Source organism: Scyliorhinus torazame, chromosome 4, assembly GCF_047496885.1.
Source record: "Scyliorhinus torazame isolate Kashiwa2021f chromosome 4, sScyTor2.1, whole genome shotgun sequence".
Lineage (NCBI taxonomy): Eukaryota > Metazoa > Chordata > Chondrichthyes > Carcharhiniformes > Scyliorhinidae > Scyliorhinus > Scyliorhinus torazame.
Window position 1 is genome coordinate 251,039,091 of NC_092710.1, and position 22,893 is coordinate 251,061,983.

General features: G+C 46.6%; 1 protein-coding gene across 4 annotated transcripts in view; it reads left to right on the forward strand.

Annotated features, from left to right (window-relative positions):
• The window catches only part of LOC140410879 (NADP-dependent malic enzyme-like), a 955,016-nt gene that overhangs the window by 275,117 nt on the left and 657,006 nt on the right, over nucleotides 1-22,893 (forward strand). For all 4 annotated transcript variants that reach the window (XM_072499644.1, XM_072499640.1, XM_072499642.1 and 1 more), the window contains exon 2: nucleotides 657-790. In XM_072499644.1, coding sequence (XP_072355745.1) covers nucleotides 657-790 — 134 coding nt within the window. The remainder of the gene's footprint in view (nucleotides 1-656; nucleotides 791-22,893) is intronic.

Genomic DNA, 22,893 nt, shown 5'->3' on the forward strand with positions numbered 1-22,893 from the left:
TGCAGGCTAGGTGGATTGGCCACGCTAAATTGCCCCTTAATTGGAAAAAATGAATTGGGTACTCTAAATTTATTTAAAAAAAAGAATTACACTGACGTCCAATTTAAGATGATCAGTTGGGCTCACAGTATGGCTCAACTATGTGCTAGACATGGCGTATCTTCGCATACAGTGCTCTATACTTTTGCAAACAGAACATGTCCATGCGTTGCCCCTTTTTCAACAAACCAAAGCTTGGGGGACAGCCATTCATTGTTTCATTTCCCAAGGCAATCCGAGTCGACTTGCCGTGTTTGAATTTAAACAAAACAAAAACTTGGCAACTAACTTTTATTTCCCTGGTGCATTCTCCATGGCAACACATCTATTAATCAGAGCCCACTTTCCAACCAATTCGTACCCTTTTCTTGTGCAGTATAAATAGTTCTCTTTAAGATTTTGTATTCTTGCAAATTATTCTTGGTGCGTGCAAGATGAAAAATTTTGCAGCATGTCTAATTTTTCAGCACTATGGTTATTGCTTGGTTGTCATGCCAGCATTTTAGAAGCTGTTGGTTTACTTCATTGCGTTTTCTCTGTTGATGTTCAGGGATTTGGTATCTGAATGCAATTGAAAAGATGAGCAATTCAGCATAACATGTTGCTTCTTTTTCTAGGGCTTGGCTTTTACATTGGAAGAGAGGCTACAACTGGGCATCCATGGTCTTCTGCCCCCATGCATCTTTGACCAGAATACTCAGGTTGTTCAGGTGCTGAAAAATTATGAACGGAAAAAAGATGACCTTGACCGGTAAGAATAACAGAATAAATTGCTATTTAGTACTGTATTGCCTTGCTAAATCTAATGAGACTAATGAATGAGGTTGAGTGCCACTTCTTGCTTTGGCAGAACTTGCAATGGTGAGCTTAATCTTTTAAATTTCCCGGCTCGGGGAGGGGGGCGGGGGCGGGGGGACGGTTTATTTAATAAAATTTGACAGAAAAAAATGCAGAACTTTGGACAGATGGAGACTCCATACTTTCCGACACCGGAAGGCTTCACCTTCATCCAACAGGTTCCATTGGAGGAGCCTGTAGAGGGCCAAAGGGACCCAAAACCATTTCCTCCATTTTTATCAGCAGAAAACAAGGTAAGAGAAAATGGTAGGCCGCTCGGGTCGTCTGGTGTGGGTCGCGAAGGTCGGCCGGCGTGGGTCGCGAAGGTCGGCCGGCGTGGGTCGGCCGGCGTGGGTCCCGAAGGTCGGCCGGGTTGGGTCCCGAAGGTTGGCCGGTTGTAAAAATGGGTCCCCGGAAAAAAAGTTTGAAGAACACTGTCCTGGCCTACTGAAACAGCAAGTATAGAAAATGTCTTTGTCACTGAGTGGACGGCGACACCATCTTGAAATTCCGACAGCATTAAAAGCAGAACATACACTTTTAAAATTTTGAACAGGGATCAAAGTCCACACTTCCAAGTCGATTCAAAATAATCCAAGGCTCAGATCAATTACAAAATTGGGGACTTTGAAGGAAACGATATTTAAGATACAGCATTGCATAAGGTTTAAATAAAATGTCAAGAGACCCCCAGTCAAAAGAAGATCTAACCCTGGAAATCAGAGCAGTGAGAGCAGCAGAGGACCATTTTAAGGGAAGAGAATAAATTTATGGTGCAGAGGCCAACCTACAGCCCAGCTGGTTAAGCAACAATGAAACAGTGGCACTTGTAGCACACGGAAAGCAATACCTGAACCGGGCAGCAGAGTTACAATGCTGACCCTGAAGCAAAGCAGTCCCACTCATGAGACCAGCCCATTGCTTCCAGTGCAACAGGTTTGGACTTTGCTATAAAGAAAAAGCATGGCAAACATTCGCAGCAGCATTCAGTAGACAGAACTAAGCCATCCTACAATTAATGTGTCAGATTAAAGCTCTGAAGTCCTGCTACATCCAGTTGTGACTGGTGGAGGACAATTGAACTGCAAACTGGAGGGAGAGAGGAGTCCACAAATATCCCCATCCTCCATGATGGGAGAGCTCAACATTTCAATGCAAAGGACAAGGCTGAAATATTTGCAACTGCCTTCAGCCAGAGGTGCTGATTGCATTATCCAGTTCTGTCTCCACCTGCAGACCCCAGTATCACAGTCTTCAACTAATTTGCTATCAGGCTGTAGATTCTGGTATTAGTACTGAAGAGATGTGCTCCAAAATTAGCCATGCCTCTTCACAAGTTATTCCTGTACAGCTACGACATTGGCATCTGCCTGACAATGTGGGAAATTGCAGTAGTGTGTCCTGTCCACACAAAAAAAGGCCAATCCGCCTCCTCTCTATCAGCAGTAGAGTAATGGAAGGGGTCGTTGACAGGTCAGTCAAGCGGCATTTACACAGCAATAACCAGCTTATTGATAAATCAATTTGGGTCTCGTCAGGGTCATTCCGCTGTTAATCTCATTTACAGCAAAACATGGACAAAAGAGCTGAACTCCAGAGGTGAGAGTGGCAGCTTTTGACCAAATGTGGCATCAAGGAATCCTATCAAAACTGAGTTAATGGGAATTGTTCTCCTCGTTTGTAGTCAAACCGAGTACAAAGGCGGATGGCTGTGGTTGTTGGAGGTCAATCAGCTTAATTCCAGGCCAACACTGCAGGAGTTCCTCAGGATTGTGTCCTGGGCCCAACCATCTTCAGCTGCTTCATCATGAGTTTTCTACCATAAATAGATCAGAAGTGGGGACGTTCGCTGATGATTGCACACTGATTGTGCTGTTCAGCACCATGAATGACCTTGCCAAAGACTTTACTGAAGTCCATGTAGACAACATTCACGGCCTTCCCTTCATCAATTATCTTTTGTCACTTCCTCAAAAAAACTTGTTTAAGTTATTGAGACACAACCTCCCCTTCACAAAACAATGCTGCATATCGCAAATAAGTCCATTTGTTTCCAAATGTGAGTAAATAATAATAGGCTTACATTAACACTGCAATGAAGTTACTGTGAAAATTCCCCAGTTGCCACACTACGGCGCCTGTTCGGGTACACTGGGAATTCAGAATGTCCAATTCATCTTATAAACAAGTCTTTTGGGCCTTGTGGGAGGAACCGGAGCACCCGGAGGAAACCCACATGGACACGGAGAGAACGTGCAGACTCCGAACAGATAGTGACCTAAGCTGGGAATCAAACCCAGATCCCTAGCGCTGTGAAGCAACAGTGCTAACCACTTTGCTACCCTAAATCTTGTCCTTAAGAACCTTTTTCAATATTTTCCCTACCACTGACGTAAGGCTCACTGGCCTATAATTTCCTGGATTATCTCTGCGATCCTCCTTAAATAAAGGAACAACGTTGACTATTCTCCAGTCACCTGGGACCTCATCTGTAGCCAATAAGGATATAAAGATATCTGTCAAGGCGCAGCAATTTCCTCCCTAGCCTCCTTCAGTCGTCTGGGGTAGATCCCTTCAGGTCCTGGGGACTTATCTACCTTAAAGCTTTTTAAGTGGCACAACACCACCTCCTTTTTGATATTGCCATGCTCCAGGCTATTTACACTCCCTTGCCGTGACTCATTGTCCACCAAATCCTTCTCTTTGGTGAATACTGATGCAAAGTACTCATAGTACTTTGCCCAATTCCTTTGGCTCCATGTTCTGGAATTCTAGCTGCTCTGTCACAAAACTCTTTTATCTCTAAAACCACCTAAAAAGTTGAATCACCATCTATTACAATTTTCATTGTTTAACAAGGTTACAATGAAAACCTTATCAGTTGCATATCATGTACAATATTTTTTATTGAAAATGTACCCCATTTAGAAGTGTTTCCCATTAAAGATTTCAATTGGTTTTAGTTTTTTATGTCTGTACTTCTCAATGTGAAGTTCATTAATGAAGGAAATACTGTGTGAAGTAACTTACTGACAACATTTGTGTGTCACCCCTTGTCCCTCTTGTCCTCAACATTCTGGGATTACCATTGACCAGACACTGAGCTGGACCAGCCATATAACTACTAAGCTACAGAACAGTTCAAAAGCTGGGAATTATACTAAAAAATAACTCTTCTGACTGCCCAAAGCCTTTCCACCATCTGCAAGGCACAAGTCTGGTGCGTGATGGAATACTGTCCATTTCCCTCAAAAGCTAGACACCATTCAAGACTTAGGAACCTGCTTGACATCGGCACCCCATCCATCACCTTAAAACATTCACTTTCTCTCCTTGTTTCACTGGTACAGACAGTGGCAGCGGTGTGTACTGTCGACAACATGCAATGTAGCAACTCCCCTTTCTGCAACACCTTCCAAACATGTGACCTCTACCACCGAGAAGGATGAGCAGCAGCAGATGCCAAGAGGACACCACCATCTGCAAGTTCCTCTCCAAGCCCCACACCATCCTGACTTAGAACTATATCGCCATTCCTTCACTGTCACTGGGTCAAAATCCTGGAACTCCCGAACAGCACTTTGGGTGTACCAATGCTACCTGGACTCCAGTGGTTCAAGAAGCCCACCATCTTGAATGCAATTAAGGATGGGCAGCAAACAGTGACATTCCATTCTGAGAGAGAACAAAAATATTGTTACAAACATATACCCATTTATCCAGTCAGATTATTTAGTAAGTTAAAGCTACCCAATGAACTAGGTTTGAACGGAGTTTGTAACAGGACCTGAAGATGGTGTTTTAAATCATCTGAATATTTATTTGGAGCAAATTTCTGTTCATCCAGTATTGGATGTTGGGTAAGGGGTATAAAAGTAGTGGCGGCTGCGAAGCCCACGTGGCGCCTCGCCTGGCATCTACCGGTCATGTCAGGCCCCGGTTGGGCACAACGTGGCCGGTAGATTACGCCCAATGCTCCGGCCGGAGCTACCTTTTCCTACTTGCCGCCACCAGAGGTCTGTGTTCTGGGATTCTAGCTGCTCTGTCACAAAACTCTTTTATCTCTAAAACCACCTAAAAACAAGTTGAATCACCATCTATTACAATTTTCATTAGTTTAACAAGGTTACAATGAAAACCTTATCAGTTGCATGTCATGTACAATATTTTTTATTGAAAATGTACCCCATTTAGAAGTGTTTCCCATTAAAGATTCCAATTGTTTTTTATGTCTGTACTTCTCAATGTGAAGTTCATGAATGAAGGGAATACTGTGTGAAGTATCTTACTGACAATGTTTGTGTGTCACCTCAGCCTGCCTCTGGTGAGCAAAGTCTTGGGGCAACACGGTAGCACAGTGGTTAGCACAGTTTTTTCACAGCTCCAGGATCCCAGGTTCAATTCCTGGCTGGGTCACTGTCTGTGCGGAGTCTGCACGGTCTCCCCATGTCTGCGTGGGTTTCCTCCAGGTGCTCCGGTTTCCTCCCACAGTCCAAAGATGTGTGGGTTTAGGTGGATTGGCCATGCTAAATTGCCCTTCGTGTCCAAAAAATGTTAACTGGGGGTTACTGGACTACGGGAATAGAGTAGATACGTGGGCTTCAGTAGGGTGCCCTTTGTAAGGGCCGGTGCAGACTTGATGGGCCGAATGGCCTCCTTCTGCACGGTAAATTCTATGATCTGGGGAGAGATGGATGGCTGGGCACCTCCCTAGGCACACCTTCCTTTCTTAACGTAAGCAAGTGTTTGGAACGCCAAATCGCACAGGAAGCTTGTGAGATACAGTAAGTATAGCGCAATCTGACATAGATGGATGTTCTTGTCCTGCAAGTAACCAAAATGTGTCCAGAGGAAACTCTGCAACCTTCAGTTTCAGTGTGCAATTCATTTTGTGCTCTCCAAATTTCTCTTGTCTTGTTTTTTTTAATGACTACTTATTTGACGATTCAAAAAAGAAAGTGAGGTAGATGGATCATGTACCCAGTCGTACTCGTTGAGGGGAAGTAGGATTTGAACTTTTCTTGTGTCTTAAGATGTGTGATGATGAGTTTGAGTGCGGTATAGGCAGCAGGATTCGCTGATGCCAGAAAGAACATCTCAACCCATCTTCTTGCCACTTTATTTTGCCACTTGCCGCTAGTTTTGATCCAAATCCTTGATCTCTATTTGTGGCAGTCAGGATGTTTTTTCCTCTCTATGAATTTTAACATCCAGCTCCTTCAGATGGGTGAATATATCTGTAAGATATGCAAGCTTAGCACACAAAGGCATCCCATATTAAATCTTTGTGTGGCAATTCATGCAGAGAAAACTCTTTCAGCATGTTACAGAGCTCATAGACATGAGAAAGGATCTTTCCTTGTGACAGCCATCGCACTCTGTGTGATCTACATACAAAGGACGTGACCTTCACATAATTCACAATTTTAACTATTTGGTCTAATACTGCTGTTAATTCAGATGGCATTGCATTGGCCTTCACAGTGCCAGATACAATGGCTAACCTGGATGTCAGGAATCTGTCATTTCTCCTTTTACACAAACCCTTTGATTTTTCCCAGCATGGAAGCTGTTTCCACAGTGCACCTGCAATTGCACTTGGTCCAATTAAGATTGTTTTCCTCCAGATTAGCATTTGGGACATGAGAGATTTCCCTTCCTGGTTGCATGACTGGGCAATTCTTTGCAAAAAAGAAATTCTCTTTGATAGAATCCCTGTCATCATGCCTGACATTGCTAAAAGCTGACAGTGTCTGTTAATATCTGTAGAAGGACTTCCGGTTGCGGCAGGGATGAGCTAGCCGCACGTTTCGGCGGCTCCAGCTCCGACGGAACTTCGGGCTCTTTTCAGAGCCCCAACGGGGACTTGGACGGCCGTAAAACCCGGTGCGAGGCGCGAGGGAAGGGAGCCCCCCCCCGAAAGACGGAGGGAAAAACCGGCGGCGGCGGCTGCAGCCCAAAGAATCTGCAGCAATAAGATCAGAGAGAGAGGGAGTGAAACAAAATGGCGGCGGAGAAACCACAGGTGACATGGGGGCCTGAGCAGGACGAGGTGGTGAGACGGTGCGTGGACCTGCTGAAGAAGGAGGTAATGACCCCGTTGTTACAGGCAATTGAGGGGCTTAAGGAGACTTTAAAGACCCAGGAGACGGAACTTCGCGTGGTGGAGCAGAAGGTGTCAGGTATTGAGGACGAGGTCCTGGGCCTGGCGGTCAAGACTCAGACGCACGAGGCACTTCATAAAAAGTGTGCTGACAGGATTGAGGCCCTTGAAAATGGAGCGCGAAGGAAGAACCTTAGGATACTAGGTCTCCCGGAGGGTGTGGAAGGAGTGGACTGTGGAGCGTACGCAAGTAAGATGCTGAGCTCACTGATGGGTGCTGAGGCCCCTGCGGGCCCCATGGAGGTGGAGTGGGCAAATCGGATCCCGGCGAGAAGACCAAAAGCGGGAGAACCACCGAGGGCGATAATCGTGCGATTCTACCGCCTTAAGGACAGAGAAGAGGTCCTGAGATGGGCCAAAAAGGTGCGAAGTTGCAGATGGGAGAATGCGGTGGTAAGGATCTACCAGGATTGGAGTGCGGAGGTGGCGAGAAGGAGGGCGAGCTTCAACCGAGCCAAAGAGGTTTTGCACAAAAGGAAGGTGAAGTTTGGGATGCTGCAGCCGGCAAGACTATGGGTCACGCATCAGGAGAGACAATATTATTTTGAGATGGCGGAGGAAGCATGGTCCTTCATCAATGAAGAGAAACTGGACCGGAACTGAGGGACTGATGCTGCAGGGAACTGTTATTGTTGTTATTATTGTTTTTGTTAATGGGATGGTGAAAGTTAAGCGAGAAGTAAACAGGGAAGGGGGGGGACACTGGGGAAATGTGGGCGCCGGTGAGGGGGGAGAGGCGGGACATAGTCCGAGAATGGGGAAGGAGAGGGGGAGGGGAAAGGGAGCTGCGCCATAAGAGGCGGGACAGGTAAAGGGATGTTCCCGCACCAGAAAGAATAAGGCGGGAAAACAGGCGCAAGGCGGATGGGAGTTTCCTCACACCGGGGGGGCCGAGGAGCGAGCAGGAGTAGCCGGGGTCAGTTGAAGTCAACTGACTTACGGAAGTGATATGGGGGGAGCAATCAAGCTAGATAAGGATCTAGCGGGGGGAACAACTGGGTTGCTGCTGCGGAAATCGAAAAGGAAATGGCTAAAGAGAAGGTGGTCGGGGGCGGAATGCGACGCTGGGGGAGCGAGCGGGAGCGTGGAGGCGGGATATGGGACTGGCCTAGAGAAGGTAATGGCTAGTCGACACGGGAGGGGGGCAGGTAGCCCCCCAGTGAGGCTGATCACGTGGAACGTGAGAGGCCTGAATGGGCCGATAAAAAGGGCCCGAGCGCTCGCGCATTTGAAAGGACTAAGGGCAGACGTGGTTATGCTCCAAGAGACGCACCTAAAGGTGGCGGACCAAGTTAGGCTAAGGAAAGGATGGGTTGGACAGGTGTTCCACTCAGGACTGGACGCAAAGAACATTTTGGTGGGGAAACGGGTAGCATTTGAAGCAAAGAACATCGATAGTGGAGGTAGATATGTAATGGTGAGTAGTAGGCTGGAGGGAATGGAGGTCGTGTTGGTTAATGTGTATGCCCCAAATTGGGACGATGCGGGGTTCATGAGACTGATGCTGGGGCGTATTCCGGACCTGGAGGCAGGAAATTTGATTTTAGGAGGGGACTTCAATACGGTGCTGGACCCGTGGCTAGATAGATCCAGCTCAAGGACTGGAAGAAGGCCAGCAGCGGCCAAGGTACTTAAGGGGTTTATGGACCAAATGGGGGGAGTGGATCCATGGCGATTTCTTAGACCCAGGGCTAGGGAGTATTCCTTCTTCTCCCACGTCCATAAAGTGTACTCCCGGATAGATTTTTTTGTTCTAGGAAGGTCGTTGATCTCTAGGGTGGAAGAAGCTGAATACTCAGCCATAGCGGTTTCGGATCATGCCCCACATTGGGTGGACCTGGAAGTAGGAGAGGACAGGGAGCAGAGAACACTCTGGCGATTAGATGTGGGACTGATGGCGGATGAGGGAGTGTGTGCAAGAGTGAGGGGGTGTATCGAGAGATACCTGGAGGTCAATGACGACGGCGAGGTCCCTGTGGGAGTGGTCTGGGAAGCACTAAAAGCGGTGGTCAGAGGAGAGCTGATTTCTATTGGAGCTCACAAAAGGAAAACAGAGGCCAAGGAAAGGGATAGATTACTGGGGGAGATTTTAAGGGTGGACAGGGAATTTGCAGAGACCCCGGAGGAAGAGCTGTACAGGGAGAGGAGACGACTCCAGACCGAGTTTGACCTTCTGACCACCAGAAAGGCGGAGGTACTGTGGAGGAAGGCACAGGGGAGGAGGTATGAATATGGGGAAAAGGCTAGTCACCTGTTGGCGCACCAACTGCGAAAGAGGGCAGCAGCGAGGGAGATGGGCGGAATTAGGGATGAAAGGGGAGACACAGTGCGAAGGGCAGGAAAGATAAATGAGGTATTTAAGACCTTTTATGAAGAACTATATAGGTCTCAGCCCCCAGAGGGAGAGGAGGGGATGCGGCAGTTCCTGGACCAGTTGAGGTTCCCGAAAGTGGAGGAGCAGGCGGAGGCAGACCTGGGGGCGCCGATTGAGGTGGACGAGGTTATTAAGGGACTGGGAAGCATGCAAGCAGGGAAGGCCCCTGGGCCAGACGGGTTCCCGGTGGAATTCTACAGAAAATATGTGGACTTGTTGGCCCCGTTGTTGGCAAGGACGTTCAATGAGGCCAGGGAAGGGGGGACACTACTCCCGACAATGTCGGAGGCGATGATATCGCTAATTTTGTAGAGGGACAAAGATCCGATGCAGTGTGGGCCCTATAGACCTATTTCACTATTGAACGTGGACGCCAAACTGCTAGCAAAGGTGCTGGCATCGAGGATAGAGGACTGTGTCCCAGGGGTGGTGCACGAAGACCGGACAGGGTTCGTAAAAGGGAGACAATTGAATGTTAACTTGCGACGGCTATTAGGGGTGATAATGATGCCCTCAGTGGAGGGGGAGGCAGAGATAGTGGCGGCAATGGACGCAGAGAAGGCATTTGATAGGGTGGAGTGTGAGTATTTATGGGAAGTGTTAAGGAGGTTTGGGCTTGGGAACGGATTTATTCGCTGGGTTAGACTACTTTATGGGGCACCAACGGCAAGCGTAGTTACAGGTCGACATAGATCGGAGTATTTCCGATTATATAGGGGAACAAGACAGGGATGCCCGCTGTCTCCATTGTTGTTTGCGCTGGCAATTGAACCTCTGGCTATGGCGCTGAGAGACTCCAGGAAATGGAGAGGGGTGACTAGAGGGGGAGAAGAACACAGAGTCTCGTTATACGCGGATGACCTATTGCTATACGTGTCGGACCCAGCGGGGGGGATGATAGAGGTTATGCGAATCTTGAGGAGGTTCGGGGAATTTTCGGGGTATAGGTTAAACATGGGGAAGAGTGAATTATATGTGATACATCCAGGGGACCAGAGTAGAGAGATAGAAGGCTTACCGCTAAGGAAAGTGGAAAGAAACTTCCGATACTTGGGGATTCAGATCGCTCGGAGCTGGGGAACCTTGCACAGACTTAATCTGACACGGCTGGTAGAACAAATGGAGGAGGACTTTAAGAGGTGGGACATGCAGCCTTTATCGCTGGCGGGCAGGGTGCAGGCAATTAAGATGATGGTCCTCCCGAGGTTCTTATTTGTATTTCAATGTCTCCCTATTTTAATCACCAGGACCTTTTTTAATAAAATAGATAGGAGCATTACGAGCTTTGTGTGGGCAGGGAAAGTTCCGAGAGTAAGGAGGGGGTTCCTGCAGCGCAGTAGGGACAGAGGAGGACTGGCACTACTGAATTTGGGAGATTATTATTGGGTCGCCAATGTGGCAATGATACGTAGATGGATGATGGAGGGTGAGGGAGCGGCGTGGAAAAGGCTGGGGAGAAGGTCCTGTAAAGGGACGAGTCTAGAGGCGCTGGTGACGGCGCCGCTACCGTTCTCACCAAAAAAGTACACCACGAACCCGGTGGTGGCGGCAACACTGAACATATGGGGACAGTGGAGGCGACAGAGAGGGGTGCGGGGAGCCCTGGTGGGGTCCCCTATCAGGAACAACCATGGGTTCGCCCCAGGAAGAATGGATGGAGGATTTCAGAGCTGGTACCAGTTGGGAATTAGGAAGGTGGGAGATTTATTCCTAGATGGGACTTTTGCGAGCTTGGGAGCACTGGAGGAAAAGTATAAGTTACCCCGGGGGAATTTCTTGAGATATATGCAGGTGAGGGCATTTACTAGACAACAGGTGAGGGAATTTCCGCGGCTCCCGACACACGGGATACAGGACAGGGTGCTTTCAGGGGTGTGGGTCGGAGAGGGCAAGGTGTCAGAGATATACCGAGAGATGAGGGAAGAGGGGGAGGAGTCGGTGGGCGAACTAAAAAGAAAGTGGGAAGAAGAATTAGGGGAGGAGATAGAGGAGGGTATGTGGGCTGATGCCCTAAGCAGGGTAAATTCCTTTTCCTCATGCGCCAGGCTTAGCCTGATTAAATTTAAGGTGCTACATAGAGCACACATAACGGGGGCAAGATTGAGCAGGTTCTTTGGAGTGGAGGACAAATGTGGGAGGTGTGGCGGGAGCCCGGCAAACCACGCACATATGTTTTGGGCGTGCCCGGCACTGGAAGGGAGTGACGGGAGTGATTTCGCAGGTGGTGAAGGCCCGGGTCAAACCAGGCTGGGGGTTAGCTCTATTTGGAGTTGCGGAAGAGCCGGGAGTGCAGGAGGCGAAAGAGGCCGATGTCGTGGCCTTTGCGTCCCTCGTAGCCCGGCACAGGATCCTACTCATGTGGAAGGAGGCGAAACCCCCCGGACTGGAGGCCTGGGTAAACGATATGGCGGGGTTTATTAAACTGAAGCAGATAAAGTTTGCCCTGAGAGGATCGGCTCAAGGGTTCACCAGGCGGTGGCAGCCATTTCTCGACTACCTAGGGGAATGTTAGAGGGAAAACGGATGACCAGCAGCAGCAACCCGGGGGGGGTGGCAGTTGAGTATAGGTCAATAGAGTACGAGGTTTTGTTACTTGTATATTATTACTACTATTATTATTATTGTTAAAAAGTTTAAAAATTTCTGTTTTGTTACTGTTATCGTTTCGCTTGTTTTGTAAGCGGGAAAAATGTTGCTCAGGGAAAAAAATGTCAATAAAATATATTAAAAAAAAAAAAAAAAAAATATCTGGAGAAGGATCAGTGTGCCGGGCAAATTTTCTACTAATTTCCTGTTCCTCTTGAAATGTCTGCTCGATATCAACTGACATTTCATCAATTTTGTCAATTCGCCATTTGATTGTGTTATCAGAAATAGGCGATGGAATTCTCTGTTACTGAGATTAACTGTTGACATTGGGGCAGAATTCACTGACTTCTACGACAGCAAAATTAGCGCCATGTCTGGACAGATTCAGCAACCGTTGCGGGCCTGCATGTGGAACACAATCTATTCCAATGAGAAATTGTGCCGGATTTGCGGTTGACACTCAGGAGGCTGGCGAGCTGCAGCTGCATATACACACTGCACTCCCCAACACATCAATCCAGCCAACAGGATGATAGTGAGGAGAGCTGCACCAACGTTCCCGGATGTCACACTTGATATACTGCTGTGGGTGTGGAGGAGAGGTGGGCGTCTCTGTACCCTGACCAGGGAAGGAGGCTGCAACCGCCTGAGTGCAGATGGCAGAGGCTGTAAACGCCATGCACAACACCCTCTGAAATGGCCAGCAATGCAGGAAACAAACTGCATAATCGCCTCAGGGCGGCCAGGGTGAGTAGGCAGCACTGTGCCCCTGGCACCAACCCTCGTCCCACACCCGTAACCCAACACCCAACCCACCAGAGGGCATCATAACCCCCATGGAGATCGGCGTTGGGCGAGGAAGTGAGCCCCCCCCCCCCCCCCCAAACATCACCCTCACCCTCACACCACCTTCATCCCCCCCACACCACCTTCACTCTAGCCCATGGACTGATCATGCGTCCTGCCTTGTGACTTACAGGAGCTGCTGGTGCATGGGGCAGGTCCTTCTGGTGTCCTCCGCCCCCAGCCACAGCCAGAGCCCCAGATGCCGAGTAGCGTCGAGGACACGGATGGGGGCCATCAACCCGAGACCTAGGACACCCCAGAGCTCGAGTCCGATGATGACACTGATTTTCCCATCACAACTATCTCCAACACTCTCCACCATCCCAGAGACACTCACTTTGGTTGGGCATATATCAACTAGGATAAAGGCACTTTACCTGGATGCTCGTAGTGTTCAAAACAAGATAAATGAATTGATGGCATAAATCATCGCAAATGAGAATGATTTAGTGGCCATTACAGAGATATGGTTGCAGGATCGTCATGACTGAGAGTTAAACATCCAGGGGTATCAGACGATTCAGAAGGACAGACAGGAAGGCATGGGAGGTGGTGTAGCTCTGATATTTAAAGATGCCATCAGGGCGGTAGTGAGATATAATATAGATTCTATGGAGAAAAAGGTTGAATCCATTTGGTGGAAATTAGAAATAGTAAGGAGAAAAGGTCACTTATGGGCATAGTCTATAGGTCACCAAATAACATCACGGTGGGACGGGCAATAAACAAAGAAATAACTGATGCATGTAAAACTGATACGGCAATTATCATGGGGGATTTTAATCTACATGTTGATTGGCCAAACCACATTAGTCAGGGCAGCCTTGAGGAGAAGGTCATAGGATGTATCTGCGATAGTTTCCTTAAACAGTATATAATGGAACCTACAAGGTCGCAAGCTACCCTAGATTTGGTCCTGTGCAATGAGACAGGATTAATTAATGATCTCATAAGATCCTCTCGGAAAAAGCGATGACTGTGTGGTTGAATTTAAAATACAGATGGATTGTGAGAAGATATAATCCAAATTATCTTGTGCTTAAACAAAGGTGACTACAATGGGATGAGGGAGGAGTTGGCTAGGGTAGATTGGGAGCAAAGGTTTTGTGGTGGGAAAATTGAGGAACCGTGGGGGACTTTCAAAGCAATTTTTCACATTGCTCGGAAAAAGTATAGACCAGTGCAAAGGAAGGAATGTAGAAAAAGGGATTATCAGGCCTCCCAACAGCCCACGGGAAGTTGAAGAATATGTAAGCAGATTCTGGATAGATGTAGAAAAAATGGGGTTGTTGTAATGGGAGACTTTAATTTTCCTCATATTGCCTGGAAATCCCTTAAGGCTAGGGGTCTAGATGGTGAGTGTGTGATTTGTTAAGTGTGTCCAAGAAGGTTTTTTGGAACAACATATGGATAGTTTGACTAGAGAGGGGGCTATACTGGACCTAGTACTAGGGAACAAGCCCATCCAGGTCATCAAAGTTGCAGTGGGGGAACATGTGACAAACAGTGACCACAATTTCATAAGCTTTCGAATACTCATGGAAAAGGACGAGTGTTGTCCTAGGGTTAAGGTGCTAACTTGGGAGAAGGCTAACTGCAACCAGATTAGGCAGGATTTGGAGGCTGTTTGAAGGTAAATCCACATTTGGCATGTGGGAGTCTTTTAAGGAGCAGTTGATGGGAGTGCAGGTCAGGCATGTGCCAGTAAAAATGAATAATAATAATCTTTATTGTCACAAGTAGGCTTACATTTACACGGAAGAAACCCACGCAGACACCGGGAAAACGTGCAGACTCCGCACGGACAGTGACCCAAGCAGGGAATCGAACCTGCGACCCTGGAGCTGTGAAGCCACAGTGCTAACCGCTATGCTACCGTGATGCCCAAGGATAGGAAAGGCAGGATTCGGGAACCATGGATGACGAGGGAAATTGCGAGTCTAGTCGAAAAGAAAAAAGATTCATTTGTGAGGTATAGGCAACTAAAAACCGGTGAAGCACTTGAAGAATGCAAGGAAAGAGCTCAAGCAGGGAGTTAGGAGGGCAAAAAGGCATCACAAAATGTCCTTGGCAGACAGGATTAAGGAGAATCCCAAGGCATTTTCGACGTATATTAGGAACAAGAGGGTAGCTAGAGAAAGAGTTCCAAAGAGAACCAAAGAAAGTAGGTGAGATCCTTAATGAGTATTTTGCATCGGTATTCACAAAGTAAAGGGACACGTAGATTGGTGGTGTCTTAGAGGAATGTGTAAACATTTTACAACAGGTCGTTATTATGAGGGAGCAAGTGTTAGGTGTGTTAAAAAGCATTAAGGTGGGGCCAGATGGCATCTAGCCCAGATTACTGAGGGAGACCAGAGATTAAATCACTGAAGCTCTAACCAAAATCTTTGTGTCCTCATTGGCCACAGGTGAGATCCCAGAGGATTGGAGGATAGTTGTACCGTTATTTAAGAAGGGTTGCAAGGATAATCCGGGTAATTATAGGCCAGTAAGCTTGACGTCAGTGATAGTGAAATTGCTGGAAAATATTTTCAAGAGATAGAATCCATACACTTTTGGAAGTGAATGGTCTTATTAGGGAAGGATAGCATGGTTTTGTATGAGGGAGGTCATGTCTCACTAATTTAATTGAGTTTTTTGAGGAGGTGACAAAAATGATTGTCGAGGGAAGGGCTGTGGATATTGTCTACATGGACTTTAGTAAAGCATTTGATAAGGTCCCTCATGGCAGGCTGGTGCAAAAGATCCGATCACATGGGGTCAGGGGTGAACTAGCTGAATAGATTGAGAACTGGCTTGGCCATCGAGGATGGAGGGTAGCATTGGAAGGGTGTTTTTTGAATGGAGGTCTGTAACTTGTGGTGTTCTGCAGGGATCAGTACTGGGACCTCTGCTGTTTATAATATATATAAATGACTTGGAAGAAAACATAGCGGGTCTGATTGGCAAGTTTGCGGATGATGAGATTTCAGGAGTTGCGTATAGTGATGAAGATTGTCAGAATACAGCAGGATTATAGATAGGCTGCAAAATTGGGCGGAGAAATGGCAGATGGAATTTAACCCAGAGAGATGCAAGGTGATGTATTTTGGTAGATCCAATTCAGGTGGGAACTATAAAATAAATGACAGAACCATCAGGAGCATAGACTGAGATCTGGGTGTGCTGGTCCACAGATCCTTAAAAATGGCAGCACAGGTGGAAATAGTGGTCAAGAAAGCATATGGTATGCTTGCCTTCATAGGACGGGGTATAGAGTATAAATGCTTGCAAATTATGTTACAGTGGTTAGGCCACATTTGGAATACTGTTTCCAATTCTGGTCACCACACTACCAGAAGGACGTGGAGGCTTTGGAGAGAGTACAGAAAAAGTTTACCAGGATGTTGCCGGATATGGAGGGTATTAGCTATGAGGAGAGATTGAATAAACAGGGATTGTTCTCCCTAGAGAGACGGAGGCTGAGGGGCGACCTGATAGAAGTTTATAAAATTGAGGGTTTGGAACAGTTGGAGGCTTTTTCCCAGGGTGGAATTGAAAATTTACAAGGGAACACAAGCTCAAGGTGAGGGGGCATAGGTTCAGTGGAGATGTGCGGGGGAAATGTTTTTACACAGGGTGGTGGTGGCCTGGAATGGACTGCCAAGTGAGGTGGTTAAGGCAGATACGTTAGCGACCTTTGAGACTTATCTCGATAGGCACATGAACAGACAGGTTATAAAAGGGTACAGCTGGTTGGTCAAGATAGGACGCATGTTCAGCGCAGGTTGGGAGGGCCAAAGGGCCTGTTACTGTGCTGTGTTCTTTTGTTCTTTGGGTTTTTTTGAGATCTAAGGAAATAGAGGATCTGAAATTGAAAGAAAATGCATACAAAGTGGCAAAGATTAGTGGGAAACTTGAGAATTGGGAAATATTTAAAGGTAAACAGAAAATCTTGAAAAATGCTATAAAGAAAAGTAAGAGAGATTATGAGAGTAAACTAGCTCACAATATAAAAATATAAGAAACGTATCTACAAATATGTAAAACAAAAAAAGACTAGCTAAGGTAAATATTGGTACTTTAGAGGATGAGAAGGGGGATTTTAATGATGGGAAATGAGGACGAGAAGGGGGATTTACTAATGGGAAATGAGGAAATGGCCGAGGCATTGAACGGGTATTGTGCGTCGGTCCTCACAGTTGAGAACACAAATAACATGCCAATAATTGTTGGCAAGGAGGCTATGGATGGTGAGGATCTAGAAACAATCACTATCACTAAGGAGGTAGTGTTGGGCAAGCTGATGGGGCAAAAAGTAGACAAGTCTCCTGGCCCCGGTGCAATGCATCCCAGGGTACTAAAAGAGGTGGCGGAGAAATAGCAAATGCTCTCGTGGTAATTATACATTAGTTTAACTTCTGTAGTCGTTAGCTTAACTTCTGTAGTCGTTAGCTTAACTTCTGTAGTCGTTAGCTTAACTTCTGTAGTCGTTAGCTTAACTTCTGTAGTCATTAGCTTAACTTCTGTAGAAGTTAGCTTAACTTCTGTAGTCGGGAATTGCTTAATCATTAAGAAAGAAATAGCAAGACATCTGGATAGAAATTGTCCCATTGGGAAGACGCAGCATGGGTTCATGAATGTTTGACGAATTTAGTGGAATTCTTTGAGGACATTAACAGCGCGGTGGGCAATGGGAAAACCGATGGATGTGGTGTATCTGGGTTTCCAGAAGACATTCGACAAGGTGCCGCACAATAGGCTGTTGCATAAGATAAAGGTGCATCGCGTTACGGGTAATGTATTAGCATGGATAGAGGATTGGGTAACTAACAAAGCAAAGAGTGGGAATAAATGGGCGTTTTTCTGGTTGCCGATTAGTGGCAGTGGGCAAGGGTCTGGCAGATGGAGCACAATGTTGGTAAATGTGAGGTCATCAATTTTGGCAGGAATAACAGCAAAATTGACTATTATTTAAATGGTAAAAAAAATACAGCACATGCTTTGCAGAGGGACCTGGGTGTCCTTGTGCATGAATTGCAAAAAGTTGGTATGCAGGTGCAGCAATAAGTAAGTAGGCAAAATGAAATTTTGTTCTTCATTGCTAGAGGGATGGAGTTTAAAAGCAGGGTGGTTATGTGGCAGCTGTATAGGCCATACCTGGAGTACTGTGCAAAGTTTTGCTCTCCTTACTTGAGAAATAATGTACTGGCACTGGAGGGTGTGCAGAGGAGGTTCACTAGGTTGATTCCGGAGTTGAGAGGATTAGCTTATGAGGAGAGACTAAATAGATTGGGGCTATACTCATTGGAATTTAGAAGAATGAGTGGGGAGCTTGTAGAAACATATACAATTATGAAAGGAATAGGTAGGATAGAAGCAGAGAGGTTGTTTCAACTGGCGGGTCAGAGCGTATGCAGCATTGCCCAGGTGCTGGCATGTGTCTGGCACCTGCCACGACTTTGTAGTCAAAATAAAACCGATTCTTCGCCCACATCGCGTTTCCGCCGTCGGCCGACGGAGAATTCCGCCCAGGAACTTCGTTGATTTCTTTGCCAGCATATACTCCCAATATTACTCTGACTATTTTTTAGTATGCCGGCAGAATTGGGTTTCCGCAATCGTGTGCAGCTTCCATTTTACTAGTACCCAATTGTTATTTTTTTTACAAATAAGGGGCAATTTTGTGTGGCCAATCGGTATACCTAACCTGCACATCATTGGGTTGTGGGGGTGAAACCCATGCAGACACATGGAGAATGTGCAAACTCCACACGGACAGTGGCCCAGGGCCTCAGCGCCACAGTCCCAGTGTTAACCACTGTGCCACATGCTGCCCCTGCTTCCATTTTACTGATTGTAGCCAGCAGGTAACTCGCCCCCTGTACATTATCTGAAACTCACGCACTCTCTGCCATACTTTGATTTTGCTTGTCTTGTTCTCTTAAGCGCTTGAAGTAGTGTACATCCTTGCTGAAGAGCAAATGGCATTTTGTTTTGCAATGGCACTGCATTTTGGTACGATTGCAGCATTTGAAAGTTTCTCCCTACAAATCAGGCATTCTGGGATAGAGCAAGAGGCATCGCAAAAATCCGAATGCCAAGTAGCTGTCGCTGTACTGTCTGTGCACAAATCTTTTTTCCTCCTGAGCATCTGTTGTTTTGGCACATCTAAATCAGAGCGGGATTCTTCACCTTCCAATATGATGATGCCTTCGTGTATGAACATACAAGTGCAATTTCAACATTTGTTGTCCATGCTGCTCCCTTGCCACAATGTCCCGTAGTATGAAGTTGTCAATCTTTGGCTAGCTTCTTGGAACTTCAGGGCTATTTGGAGGTTTCTTAAACCACTATTGGACTCCTCCTAAGCCCACTTTACCTTCAGATTTGTTTCTTGCAGTCTTTTCTCTAATTGGACGCTTTTCCTCCTTTCCTTAGCTTTATTTATGCCTGTTTCTTACGGTTTGTCTTCCTCATTTACTTTAAAATTTAGAGTACCCAATTTTTTTTCTCCCAATTAAGGGGCAATATAGCGTGGCCAATTTACCTACCCCGCATCTTTTTGGTTTGTGGGGGTGAGACCCACGCAGACAAGGAGAATGTGCAAACTACACACGGCCAGTGACCCGGGGTCGGGATCAAACCTGGGTCCTCAGCACCGTGAGGCAGCAGTGCTAACCACTGCTCCACTGTGCTTCCCCGTCATCCTCCGTTATTAGAAACGTTGTTCTTTTGACCTCTCCCTGTCTCCCTTGTTTTGCCCTGGGTTTTTGTTTCCGTTTTGAGTTTTTGCTTTTTGCACAGGCGCAAGCGACTTTCAACCTCTGCTACAATGCACAGGGTCCTGACCAACATAAAAAATCCGAACCACGCATATTCTCGGTTAGGGCATGTGCAGTAGGCCCAAGGTTCCTCATGGAGATACTGACCACAGAGCTGAAGACCAAGGCTAGTTTTATTTTCTAAAAATAGGCATGAAATAGCTTTGAATCTTAGTTTGTGGCATACTTGGTGGGCCTACTCGGTTGATGAGGGTAGGATGGGACAGGAGGATTGTTGCTTGTAAAGAGGCACACTGGGTGACTTGATGTGCCATTTGGGGGATATCAAGAGAAGCACAGATGGACATTGCAGATTTATTTCAAAATTGGCATTCCAACAGGAGAGTAGGAAGATCTGGCAATACTGAAGGGTTGGTGGAGGGCTTTGGGAAGGCACAGTACCTGAGAGGGGAGAAATGAAAGAAACCATGACAACAGAAGAAGAGTAGTCTAGAAGTTTCCAAATTGATGTATTTCAAAATAGTGTTTTCTCACCAAAGAGAAAATGCTGGAAAATCTCAGCAGGTGTGGCAGCATCTGTAGGGAGAGAAAAGAGCTAACGTTTCGAGTCCAGATGACTCTTTTCTCTCTCTACAGATGTTGCCAAACCTGCTTAGATTTTGCAGCATTTTCTCTTTGGTTTGAGATTCCAGCATCCGCAGTAATTTGCTTTTATCCAGTGTTTTCTCTCAGCTGTGTTTATATTTTATTTTCTCAAACCAGTAGTTGTGTATCTTTTATGGCATGGTGACCAAAACCAAACACTGTAGTTTGATTAGTACATTGTAAATCCTTAGTACAAATGTAGACTTGTATAATGCCATCCTACTGAACTAATTATATCTTCACATTCCACATGTTTTCAATTTCACTATATTATTTGGGCATGAAAAAATTGTGTTTACTGTTACTCATTGGTCTTTCTCATAATTTAGATTTGACTTATTTTCACTTGTACTGCGGTGTAGCGAAAGGTATTGTTCTGCGTACAGTCAAGACAGATCGTTCCATACATGAATAAAAGACATAGGACATACATAAATACACAATATAAATACATAGACACAGGCATCGGGTGAAGCACACGCAGTGTAGTACAACTCGGTAGCGAAGATGTGGCGATCAATTCGTCCATAAGGGGATCATTCAGGAGGTTGGTAACAGCCGGGAAGAAGCTGTTTTTGAACGTGTTAGTGCTTGTTCTCAGACTTTTGTATCTCTTGCCCAATGTTGGAAGAGAGAATAACCTGGGTGGGAGGGGTCTTTGATTATGCTTCTCGCTTTCCCAAGGAAGCGGGAGGTATAGACAGTCAATTGATGGGAGACGGTTTCATGTGATGGACTGGGCTGTGTTCACAACTCTCTGTAGTTTCTTATGGTCTAAGCCAAGCAGTTCCCATACTAGGCAACATTGATGTAGACAGTGGTGTGTATGATACTTGTTCCTGAAGTTAATGACCAAGTTGTGGTGATATACATCACTAAGTACACAAAGGGTTAATGTACATACGCTACACCTAGCTAGACACTAGAGGGAACACCAGAGACATGATACACAGACAGTCAACCAATAGGTTAGTAAGATAGGACATGATCAATGGGCATTCACGATACACACAGAGGTGACACTACCACAGGAGGGCATTACACCAACCCATATAAAAGGACACATCACACATGCTCAGCCTCTTTCCAGTGGAGACACTCAGTGAGTACAGACACAGGGTTGATTGAGCATCACTCCCACCATGTGGATTGTAGCAGACTGGTTAGTCAGTCTGAGTAGCTACAGAAGGATTAACAGTAGCGTTGAATCCAAGTAGGAGAATTGTTAATAGTTTAATAAACATGTTAAAGCTATCTCCAAGTCTGAACCTTCCTTTGTCAGAGTGCATATCAAGGAAGCAGCTGGTGCCTAGACAAGAGCATAACAAAACATGGTTCCAGGAATGAACTGTTAAATCTATATAGTTGCAACTCAGCAAACAGTGACAACCAGCAACAACAGCCAGGCAAGATGATGTTCGGGATTCCGATTCCACAACCGCTCAGGTACCAAGGCAATCTCAGTGAAAACTGGCGTTGGTTCTGGCAGAGATTTGAGATCTACCTGGTAGCGTCCGACCTCGATGGCATGGCGGATGCAGAGAAAATAAAGCTACTACTTACCATCGAGGGTCCAGAAGCAGCTTAAATCTTCCAGACCTTCAAATACTCAAAGGGGCAAAACAAGAGCGATTTCCAGGCAGTCCTGGACAAATTCCAAGAACTTTGCGAGGAACATACAATAAGAAAAGGTAAAAGAGGTGCCAGAACTCACCGCGAGGTAGGCTTGCAGCAACGAACGGCAGTTTTGAATTGCAGCCGTCTTGGAAAAGGTGCTGCACATGCGCAGTTGCGCGAAGAGCGCACAGAATGGGAAGGTCCGTTTGCGCATGCACGAGAAGCCACGCATGCGCAATTGAGAACAGGGCCCCAAGTAAAGGAACAACGATCTGCGCATGCGCAATCGCCTCCTACGCACTACGTCACACACTTCATGACGTCAGAGGCCCCGGACCACGTCCACTAAAAGGGGAAATGTCCCAAAACATGAAAAAAAAATGTAAAGCCTCAAAACCAGATTCTTTCGCCTGGAACGACAACACAATGCCTGAAATTCGGCCAGTAGCTGAAAGTAACTTCCGCAGAACCCTGCAACAAGCAGTAAGCACCGCCCAAAGAGATGATACAGTGCTTGAAGACTATGACTCAGACCTTGAATTCTTCTTTGGGCGTCGCGAGCCCAATGACAGCTCCGACACAAAACGTGATGATATGGCCTTGGAAGACAACGACTCGGACAAAGCTTTCACCTTGGGAGGCTACCCCAGTACCAAATCCGAACCGCAACTAGACGTGTTGCATATTGACGACCCCGACGACGAGTTCTTCAGATTCGGGAATCATCAGCCCAGCATATACGACATCCCGACTCGTGAGTGCAGGATGATGCTGCGGCCTGACACCAAGAGACGGAGAGCGGTACAAGCCCACAGAGAGTGGTCCACGCACCACGAAGGGTCCAAGCCTCCACAGCGAGCTCATGGACAGACTCCACAATAGAAGCAACGCAAGACTCCACAGCGCAGTCCTTGCATGAACAAGAAGTGACTCGAGTGACACAAGCCTCCACAGCGAGCTCGTGGACAGACTCCACGATAGAAGCAATGCAAGACTCCACAGCGCAGTCCTTTCAT